Below are 12,045 nucleotides of genomic sequence, written 5' to 3' on the forward strand. Positions count from 1 at the left end.
TACTAGTCTCTATGTTCGTGCGATGCACGAGATATCTTGTGCTAAATATTAAACATGTACCAAAAGTAATACACTTTTAATTGCGTAAACTACTTGTGATTAATATATGAAGTTCAGTAATAATTAGTTCCTTGAAATAAAAGAATATTAATATATAATTGAAACTAACTTATTAATAAAGTTTTATCATAATTAAAGGATAAAATTAGTTGCAAGTAGATATATTTCAAATTATTATATTAAAATTGGTAAAAAGACGTCTAACTTGATAAGGATAGTAGATAAGAGCATGAACGCAAAACTCTATATTTTCTCATATTAATTTATCTGTGTGTTGTCTTTCAATATATCACGAACAATCGTATCTTTCAAAGTTCTACACGTAAAACTTACAAAAAGCAATATACTTACGTACATGTCAATGTTCACATACACCCAATATATATTTTTTTACATAAAATCTAGAACAAATCAACCCAACCCACCTTCAACAGAGATAGAAGCACGAGAATATTGCTAACGTATAATATGTAGTGACACAGGTTTAACACAAACGTAAATAGAGAAGGAAGCACTGAAATATGCCGAAAGTAAAAATATTACCGAAACTTAAATAACTCCTTGGAACTGATTTTTTGTTCTTCCTCAAATTTAGCTACCACACTTTTTTCTTGCTAACCCCATAAATAATCTAATACGAATTTTTTGATATGATATTAAAAACGTCTTATAAGCATGTGAATAATATGAATCCTATTAGTAAATAAATTTGTTGAAGAATATGAATCATAGTGTGCATCGTATATAAATTCTAGTTATTACAATTCTATCCAATATAAAATTATTTCTTTTTGAGAAATTTGTAATATTGAGGGCATAAAAGTCTGTTAATATTTAAGGGATATATTTGTCGTTCAACATTTAGTATAAATTATTCATGCTTTTATAATAATAAATTCGTTGAAGAATATGAATCCTAGTGTGCATCGTATATAAATTCTAGTTATTACAATTCTATCCAATATGAAATTATTTCTTTTAGAGAAATGTGCAATATTGAGGGCATAAAAGTCTGTTAATATTTCAGAAATATATTTGTCATTCAATATTTAGTATAAATTATTGGTGATTTTATAATAATATAGATATAGATTAATAGATATATACATTATTTTTTCCAGCCAAACACACAAAAAATAAAATAAAAAAAGGGAAAAGGCCACGAAAGGTTGAAAATGGTGGTATGTTAAAACGTCCAAGGAAGAACTTACATCAAATTCGAAGGATTTCAGGATTTATACAGCCGGAATTCATTTCTTGATATTTCAATTATTGCACAAAAAAATAGCTGATTCCAAGTAAAAATTCAGTACCAATTTTACTCGAATTTACAGAAACAACCATGACCGGAAAGTTGAAGTGTGTGATCTTGTCCGTTGACGGGAGTGAAGAGAGCATGAACGCCTTGAATTGGGCTCTTGACAATATCAAGCTCAAACCCCATGATCCCGATTCTGGAGAACCACAAGGCTCCTTTGTTATTCTCCACGTTCAATCTCCACCGTCCATTGCTGCTGGTCTTAATCCTGCAGCTATCCCTTTTGGTGGTCCCAGTTAAGTCCATCTCTTATTATCTTTGTGTTTTAATTCATTTTTCTTTGGATTAAGGCTTAGTTGATTGATTGATTAGAGTTTACATTTCTTGTTAATTTTTGGTACTACTAAATTATGGAGATTAACAGGTGATATTGAGGTGCCTGCGTTTAATGCTGCGATTGAGGCACACCAAAAGCGGATCACTCAGGCCATTTTGAACCATGCTACTGAGATTTGTGCTAGTAAAAATGTGAGATTTTTACTCTTTTTCTATCTATGAAAGTTATCTTGCCGTTACACAACTTACATGGTTGAACAGGTAGTTTGATAGAGGAAATACCTCATCGAAGTTTAAAATTGAATACTTTAATGAACATGAAACTATATTATAAATTATGAATTTATATAGATTCTATAGAAATGTACTGGAAAGGGCAGCGCGGTGCACAAAGCATCCCGCGTTCACGGAGGGTCCGGAGAAGGGCCGCACCCCAAGGGGTGTAATGTAGGCAGCCTGCTCTGATACAAGCATCGGTGGCTGATTTCACAGCCCAAACCCGTGACCTATAGGTCACACAGAGACAACTTGACCGTTGCTCCCCTTCCGGTATCATAATTTTGGTGACGTCTCAAAATGAAAAGGGTGCAATTTAAATTGTAACAGAAGGTATTCGTAATTGGAGTTGGTTGGTGCTTCTGATCTACATCATGTTTTCTTTATGTTTCCTGCGTTAGCAATTTGACTCCACCGCGACATCCTTTTTGCTGCACTGACATTGACGTTTTGCTTGATACGTTTAAATTTTTATCCTTTGATGTGATGTGTTGGAAATTAAGTCACTGATAAATACAACAACAACAACAACCCAGTAAAATTCCACTAATGGGGTCTGGGGAGGATAGTGTGTACGCAGACCTTACCCCTACCCCGAAGGAGTAGAGAGGCTGTTTCCGAAAGACCCTCGGCTCAAAAAAAAAAAAAGGACAAAAGGGCAAAAAAGAGACAATATTAGTATCACAACAACAATCATAGGATAAATAGAAACACCATGAAATCCAGAAGAAGGATGCAAAGCAAAGAGAGACAATATTAGTAAATATTAGTATCACCACAACAATCATAAGAACAATAGGTACACCATGAAATCTAGAAGAAAGATGCAAAGAAAAAGCGATAGCTAGTAAATAGGACATGCACTGAAAAGTGAAATAGTAAGCCACAATATTGCCACTAGCAATCTCAGACAAAACCCCTACATAGCTAGTCCCACAATGGTACGAAGTAAGGCACGACTCAACTACCTCCTAACCTACAACCCTAATACTCGACCTCCACATCTTCCTATCTAGTGTCATGTCCTCGGAAATCTGGAGTCTCGCCATATCCTGCCTGATCACCTCTCCCCAATACTTCTTAGACCGCCCTCTACCTCTTCTCGTGCCCTCCACAACCAGCTGCTCATACCTCCGTACCAGAGCATCTAGACTTCTCCTCTGAACATGTCCGAACCATCTAAGCCTCGCTTCCCGCATCTTGTCATCAATGGGAGCCACATGCACCTTCTCCCGAATATCATCATTCCTAATCTTATCTATCCTAGTGTGCCCGCACATCCACCGCAACATCCTCATTTCTGCTACTTTCATCTTCTGGATATGTGAGTTCTTAACGGGCCAACACTCAGGCCCATACATCATGGCCGGTCTAACCACCGCTTTATAAAACTTACCTTTGAGTATCGGTGACACTCTCTTGTCACACAGGACTCCAGATGCTAACCTCCACTTCATCTAGAAGATATTAGAAAGCAAAGCAGAAGCCTAATATGGCATCAAAAATCATGATTGGTGTTCTTTCTTTCTATGTTTATTGATGGGGAAAGGTTCTTTCTGAATCAGGCAAATGTTAAGACCCAAGTACTTATTGGGGATCCAAAGGAGAAAATTTGTGATGCTGTTGAAGAAATGCATGCTGATCTGCTAGTGATGGGTTCCCGTGCTTTTGGTCCCTTTAAAAGGTATAAATTCTCAACCTGGATGATGTTGTTATTGTTGATTTATTCTGACTGGATAACCCTCTTTACCAAAAGCATGTGTAGATGGTTTTCCATTCAACATGGCGAGCATGAGCTTTTGTGGTCGCTGTAAATGAGTAGTTTTTAACATTTTGCTGAACAGTCTTGTAGAAAAGTTATTTTGGGATCTCAGTAACTGGACGTAGTTTAGGATCTCTACCACTTTAGTCAACAAAGCCATATGTAAATATTTTGGATAACTTATGTCCTGATTCTTCTATGAGAATGCTCGCACAATTCAACTAGCTCATTGGTCCTAAAACTTTAAGTCATACATGTTACTCCCTATGTCCCAATTTTGTAACATACTTACCTTTTTTGTTTGTCCCAAAAGGATGAGACATTTCTATATTTTAGAAACAATTTAACTTCAAACTTTCCATTTTACCCGTAGTGAGACGATTTATAACCACATAAATATCTATGACATATTTCAGATCACAAGTTTTAAAAGTCGTGCTTTCTTTCTTTCTCTAAACTCCATACCCTGTCAAACACTTTTACATAAATTGGGATGGATGGAGTATTTTCCAAGCATTAGCTTTGCTTGCTTTTATTCTTCTTCAAAGAGTGAGAAAAATAATGTAATAAGGTTAAATAACTTGCACTATTCATTTCTTGTCTTAACGCAAGAACTTTTTGCTTACCTAGCACATGTGAACGAGAAGAAAAACATGATGAAGAGCTACCAACTAGCTGGGATTAACATCTAGTATTTGTTATACTTACATCAAGTTTGTTGCTTCGCCAAGTTCTTTTATAGTTCGATTGGTTGGAGACTTGTACCGCAGTAAAGGGATAAGTGTGAGATTTAGAGAATCTCTAATTTTGTAGAACCCCACAGGGGATTCATACAGCTGTCCCCAACTAGTTTGAGATTGAAATGTAGCTAATTAATCTATTGACCGATGAAGAATTACCAACAACTCAAAGTAGTGCAATAGACACTGGATGTCGAAAAATGGCAATTCAATATACGTTTGTACAGCTAAAGCAATAGTAGATAGAGCTGAAACCCTTATTTTATGTTGTCCCGTAATTTTTACACGATTTCGTTAGTTGAGCAATGAATTTACTTTAGTGATGGAAATCTATGAAGAAAGCATAAAGTAAAGCATTCCTTCTTACCCTGCTCATCTACCTAAGTTTTCCTTTGTATCTTCTTTTCAAATTGGCTATGGTCCTAAAGAGTCTTTTTATGCAATCCAGAATTTGCACCCAGGGGCATATGCAGGAATTTTTGTAAGCAGTGTCGAAATTTATAGAGGAATGAAAATAAATAACTATAATTATCGTATTTTTATACAAGAAATGCCTTAATCCATAGGTTTTATTGAATCCTAAGTTAGAAAAGGTTCTGAGTTCAATTCTACTTCTTTGAGGTTCGAACCTGTGAACTCTTGGAGCAAATCAGGCCCAACGTGCCAGGAGATAGATGTGTGTGAAGTGGTGTCATTTTTTTCTACTTACTGGATTCCTCACAATATTAATACATATATTGTGTAAGATTTTCGGACGAAGCGGTGTCGCGTGATACCGCTTCGTTGAACATGCGTCCGCCCCTGGTTGCACCTCCCTCTTGTCCAGGCATACAGCAGAGTATATGCGTTATTATCAACTATGTCATCTGGAGGCAATCACTTTAAGTTGCAGTTTTTTTTATTTAAAACTGATGGCTAGTTACTTTATTAGGTACTTTTTGTATACGTTAACTGAATTAGTCACTTAAACTTCATAAAAAAATGAGGCATCTTAACTGGAGTATTACTTTTAAAAATGAGCCTTAATTTTCTGTGCTATTCATAGACAAGTATATTCTGGCAACAAGTAAATGAATCAAAGATTAGTAGGTGCAGTTGTGGAGTGAAGCAAGTGATTTTCTGGTCAACCTGCTACAGAAAAGGGCTCTTTACCCCTGGCTTCAAAATCATTTATACTTGTTTCTGAAATTGTACCTTTTACCATAACCTAACATACGTAATTGATGGATGCGGATCTTTATCTTGGTTAAAATCATGCTGTTTATTGCCAATCTGAATTCTAGAAGTAGTTCCACTCGATTATATGGTTATTGATCATACATGATCACTTCTTCTACACAGACATGTATTTGACTGATTTTAAATCTAAACAGGATGTTTCTGGGGAGTGTAAGCAACTATTGCTCAAACCATGCACAATGCCCTGTAATTATTGTTAAGGGTACTTCTTGATGCAGTTCTAGGTATGTTTGCTATTGCTTCTTGTATAGCATTTCCCCCTTTCTTTCCCTTTAACACTATGTGAAATAAATACTGTCAGCACTGCTTAATATTATGTTACATCTGAGAATTTCAAGAATTGGGAGACTTTCCTTATTTCATGATGTTCAAATTCTTATATAAGGAGACCTCTTGTATGTTCAATTAACCAATTTCAAGAGTTAACTTTTCATTCCTGTCTCTTTTCACATATTGCTAGAATCTAGTCAACATGTGCAACTTTCCAAGAATCATCTCTTTCTCTTTTCTCTTTTTTCATTTTCACATGGTAGTAGAGTATACTATCGTGATAAACATTTTTTTTTCTTTGTTTTCATAAATTTACTATACTTATCTTTTTTCCCGGACCCCACTAGTGGGATTTCACTGGGTCGTTGTTGTGTTGTTGTTGTATCTTTTTCTGGTAACCGTTGTCTAGGCACCACTCTTATAGTCGTCGGTGACTGATCCAGTGGTACAATGCCCCTTTTAAGCGATCATTTCGATGGTACTGTCACTTCAGATTGCTGGGGACTTCTCCACCAAAATATTCCAGAATACCTTTTGATCTCTTCTTTTTCTTCGTAGTATCAGAGTTAGGATATTAAGTCCCACCTTGCATGTTGAATTCCTATTCATTGTTCTTGAAAAGTCCTAGTTTTTTTCTTCCTTCTAGCATTAGAGTTTGGCTATGGAGTAACCTATATAGAAAAATTTAGAGTTTGTCTATTGAGTACTTCTTCACATTGTATTTCTGATTACTATCCGAAAAAGTCTTGGTCTTTCTTTGTTCATGGTAGTGGATTTTGGGTGAGTCCCCTCTGAACAATAAATTTTCGGTCATTCACTTTCTCGGTTCCCCAAGAGGCGACAATTCGCATTGATGATATCTTGAAATTTGCATTACTAACGTCTTTCCGGTGATTAATAATATATTTCTTTTCGATCCTACAAGAAGCACTTTCTGTTACGAAATTACTTATCAACTTGGGAGGAGAAAGAATTTCATCATGACTTCTGCTCTTGCTTGGTGATCGATCACTATTCCGCGGTACTATTTAGGAGATTGTCTACCTCGGTATTTTCTAGTGTTTTGCCAAAATAAACAAACTTAAGGTGCTTCATCACCTTAAGTTTGAAGAGACGTCTTGAAAGTATTAAGAATAATGTGCAGAATATTGATCCGTATTAGACCATATTGAGTATATAGAATTTCTCTAGCTGCCTTCAACTAGTTTGGGATTGACGTGTAGTTGATTGAATGCTTGTTTAGAATATTCTTTATGATTATGACACAATTAAGAATCCAAGAATTAGGATTGTTCCTCATTTCACACAAACTTTTATAAGTTGAATAACTAATCAAATTCGACCCGAACTTCACTGTTTTTTTTCTCTTTTCACAAAATCTATGGTCTTCAGGCTGTTTACTAGCCGCTTGGAGTATAAATCTCGATTTCTATTTCAATTAGTTCTTGTAATCTGCAATTAGCTTTAAATTCATGTACCATTCTACCAATTATGCAGGAAGGAGTAGCCTTCAGACTCACCCAAAAGAATCCTCACCAATTCTTGCTATTTCTGCAACTTTATTGCTCTCTGTTCTTGTTTATATTTATCCCACAATATGACGATTTAAAATAGGTGTAGCCACACTCTCTAGTCCTTTTTCTCTGGAGTCTTGGTCCTTTGTCGGCATGCAATATCAACTCTCTTTTTCTTTAAGGTATTCACTAAGTTGATTTTAACCTTCTGTCGACAAACTCATATTCCAGCTATCAATGTAAATTCGATTCTCTTCGACAAGCTTCTTTACCGCCATCAGCTTTATAAGATGCAGCTTTCCTAACTAGCACCAGAACTGGGTGTCAATATGGTGAGACTAAATTCATTCGTCTGTGGTGTGAAACTCCTCGCTTATTTCTCTCCATTACTCATGTGGCAATGTACTCCAATTTGTTTGAGATTGAGACATAGTTGTTGTACTCATGCGGCAATGAGGTGGAACCTCTTACCTGTTACCTACATCTAGTTGTCGATCTATCGCGATTTGCGTGTGTAAGAGAGTACGTCCGAACAAGCTCACATTGTGAGGATTTCTTATAATTTGGCTATTTTTATGCTAGTCATCAACCTATTTCATCTCTCTATCCGAACTTGGGGATGATTATGCTTTTAGAATATAGGTGACTGTGTGAATGTTAAAGAATTGTAAGGAATGTCGATCGCCATATTTTTACTTCTTTAGGCTTCTTTTTCATCTCTGTTTTCAATAACTTGCAAATTGACAATGCTGATGGTGTATTGGTCTTTGCATAAGGTTTGGTAACACATTCCGTCGTTCTTTGGATGATTAGCCTTGAGCTGTAGTGATGGGTTGCTCATGAGATGCATGGAATGTGTTTCCTCAATCAAGAATTGCAATCTATAAACTGGAATAAGCTTGACTGGCCGTACCTATGCTGTAAATCACGTGTGTTTTGCATTAATTTTCAGAGGTGGATCTTGGTTTGTGTATTTCCACATGTGCTGTTTGCAACTATGCAGATTTACATCATTTGTGAGTGCAAGAACTACTTAATTATCATCATCAATGAAGATGTGAAGATTTTCAAAGATGATTATCATCGCTTGTAATCCCATAATGTCTTGAAAATCGCTTTCCCTTTATTGTAATTACACTGAAATGTATCAACAGTTCCCTTATTATTTATTCATTGGATTCTTGAAAGTGTGCATCTGGTGATCCAGAATATCTTTTACTATTAAAGATGAGTAGATGAAGCCAAGAGAAACTGACATGTTATTCGTCCAATCTGAGTCTCTGGTCCTTTTTTGGGGCTGCAACTTGCAGAGGACCAACATACTATTGGAAATTTATATTAAATTCTGTATAATGTTTGAAATGAATAGAAGGCCTCGTGAACACAGTGGACCCTTGTTAAGCTCCTAATCATTGAAAAAAAAGAAGGTTTGAAACTGAAGGCTCTGTCTTTGAGTATCTGGAATTCCCCACCAATGTCATTTCCCAAAAGAAGATACTTTTTGTTTAATGCTTTTCTCCCATTTTGATTAGATGTTTGATAGGAAAGTACTTTGTTACTTTGTGTTTGTTGAGTTTTCACGTTAGGTTTGAGTTAGATTCAAAATTCTTTTCTTGCCGGTGTATAATTATAAAGTCTTGATATTATGACAAAATTATAGATATACTGTAGCGATAATATATTCAGTATAATCTACAAGTGGGTTTTGGAAAGTATGGGGTATACGCAAAGAGAAGCTGTTTCCGACTGTTTTAGAACAGATTTGACAAATACAAGGAAAAATTTATACATATACTAACTTTACTGATACAGTAGCTGAGATTGATAGATAATGTGAAAAGAATTTCACAGGAATTTTGCTGGAAAAAGTTATTCCCCGATACCAAAAAGAAAGGCGGAAATCCGAGTACGGAGTTGATACATTACATATAATTCTTGATGAGATAAAGAGTACGGTGTTGATACATATAGTTCTTAATATTTTCTTAAAACAAATAATGATTTAATTAGTCCCCTCTTACAAACACTTGTTTCGATTTAATTAATTATACCTAGTTAGGCATCTAGGAATATGGTAAATGAAGTGAGCAGAAACATGAGATTTAAGCTTCAAATCTCAGCGGAGGCGAAAATATTAAACTATTTCTTCTCATCTGTCCAAGTTTGAAGAAAACTGTTACGTACTGCTAATAGGAGTATCATTTTCTTAATTAGTACTAATAATTACAGGTCCAAGAGATCTATTGAGCTAGAAAATATTGCATTATTACATGTGATTTGACTGATTGGCTTGTACTGGTTTTCTAATATTGTTAATGACATGAAACCCCGTGACCGACCGCATCTCGTGCCTCTTTTTTGCTTATGGACAAAACACACTACTTGTGGCCCAACTAAATATCATTTTCTCTCTTGGATTTTTCTTTTACATATCCAGTATCTAATTCACTAATCTCAATTTATGTTAGCAGGAGCGGATTTACTGCCTAAAATATAGAGTATGTGAACCATACTATTTTCGTCAAATTATATATTTTATGTATATATTTTCTATATTTGATTTAATTAGGGGTGTACATTGGTCTGTTGGTTCGAATTTTTCTATTACCAAACCAAATCAATGGTGTCAGATTTTTAAATCTATAAATCAAACCAAACCAAGAAAGTTGGATTTTTCAATCTCGATATTTCGGGATTTTTCGGGTTTTTCTTCATAGCACAAAATATGTAACTTGTGCTCCAAATATTTCTTTAGTCCTAGTAAGATACTATTATATAATATATTTTTCAAGAAAATAACACAATAATATGAGATAAGTCATAGCATTATATTAAAATATTTAATAACAAAGATAATAAAATTGCATAAAATAAATATTACTAATTAATAAACCATAATAAAAATTAACATAATCTAAAAATACTATATAGGTCATGCTAAAATAAGTATAGCTAATAAGTACTTGAATTACATAACTAAGCACTAAAGAAAAAGATAAACTAAGTAATGCATTTTTATTATAAACCGATGTAAAACCAAAAAATAGATATCCAACACTATCATCATTTCTAGTGTTGAGTTAAATTTCTTTCGTTAGCATTAGTATTGATTTGAACTTTGTTTGAGTTACTACATTTATGGGCTATAAAATTTATTTACTATTCAAGAATGTGAAGTTCAAACTTGAAATAATACGTTAAAAGATAAAACTGTGAAAAAGTTTAAGAAATATTTATAATTTGCATTACAATAACTATTTATATGTATAAAATATTTTTAAAAAATTATATTATGTACTATCGGGTTGGTTTGGTTTCGCATTGATTTTTTTTAGTTAAAATCAAACCAAACCAATTATGGTATTTTTTTCCCCAGTACTAAACCAAACCACAATCGGGTTTTTTTTCCGGTCGGTTTGGTGTGGTTTATCGGTTTTCTTTGTACACCCCTAGATCTAATACTATTTGTTGACCCCAAGTTCCAAAAAAGCTGAATGGTATGCTTGGTAAAATGATGAATTATTTACCTAGAGGAACTTTAATCAATTTTCACTTAATTCATTTTTTCTTTTTTCTTTAGTTGTGCAACCATATTCTAAAAATCCTAGATTCGCATATGCATTATTGGGTGACCTTTGCTAAGGGGATAAAGCGCTCGCTACTTAAAAAGTTCGATTCTAAGGGCTTGAACTCGGGACTTCTTGTATGGATACCAAACACACCTTAAACTTCTCAAAAGCTGTATTGTTTCGTGACAGTTCATGTGGTCCAATCAAATACATGAATCATAGAAGTATTTGAACTGGACCTATAAATAAAGAGGCACTTAACTTGAATTGGTGGCTAAGCAGAAAAGGATTAATACATATAAAGTGAGATGAGAAGTTCTTGAGTTTCTACTTTGATAGGTTAATAATCATCGTCTTAATAATTCTCTCAAACTTACCAAACTTTTTTGCTTAAGAAAGGAAGTTCAGTTCCATAATTTTGTTCTATTTGAATTGAGTAGAAAGTGTCAAGAGTGGTAAATTAGTTAAAATGTGTATGGACAATATTTTATTCTAATGATTTTATTATATTTTATTCACATGTTGAAGTACAATGACAAATTGGAGTGGCTAATAACGACATAAATCGGAAGCATTGGAGCTTCGCTGTTCAGCAGATATTTATTAGGATCCAAACTCTCTTCTGATTTTTTTCTGATCAATCTCGTCTCTTCCCCATAAAAACTATCCTTTACTTTTGTCTTCTTTTATTATTTATGGAGCTAAGTATGACTATTGTCACTCCCATTTTGTGTCTTAGCTAGCTTCTGTACAAATATCAATTGACGTACCAAAAACTCACGTGAAATGCCGGATATCGACCAAGAATTTCACATCCGCGGATCCAAAATTTATATTTAATGGATTTAACCATACATTGAATTAATTGTATTGCTAAAATTATGATTTCAAATCTAATATATAAACTTCGTATCAAAAGTTCTGGATAAACCAGCAATCAAAAGATCACATCCGTCTATGTTTCCATGCCAAACCATCATAGATGGATCTAGAGCGAGTTTGTCTGTTCAACTACATTAGT

General features: G+C 34.4%; 1 protein-coding gene across 2 annotated transcripts; it reads left to right on the forward strand.

The window, feature by feature from the left end:
* Positions 1–1,189: 1,189 nt before the first annotated feature.
* On the forward strand, positions 1,190–8,647 carry LOC107779947 (universal stress protein A-like protein). 2 transcript variants are annotated; one of them, XM_016600453.2, is made up of 5 exons: positions 1,190–1,613; positions 1,743–1,846; positions 3,496–3,614; positions 5,806–5,895; positions 8,232–8,647. In XM_016600453.2, exons 1-4 carry the CDS (start codon positions 1,403–1,405, stop codon positions 5,882–5,884), a joined length of 513 nt encoding a protein of 170 aa, XP_016455939.1. In that variant the 5' UTR covers positions 1,190–1,402; the 3' UTR covers positions 5,885–5,895; positions 8,232–8,647. The 2 variants fall into 2 exon arrangements, with proteins under 2 accessions (XP_016455939.1, XP_016455940.1); XM_016600454.2 differs by having other exon boundaries at positions 1,232–1,613; positions 8,269–8,647.
* The last annotated feature ends 3,398 nt before the right edge of the window (positions 8,648–12,045 follow it).

The sequence above is a fragment of the Nicotiana tabacum genome, chromosome 12, assembly GCF_000715075.1.
Source record: "Nicotiana tabacum cultivar K326 chromosome 12, ASM71507v2, whole genome shotgun sequence".
NCBI lineage: Eukaryota > Viridiplantae > Streptophyta > Magnoliopsida > Solanales > Solanaceae > Nicotiana > Nicotiana tabacum.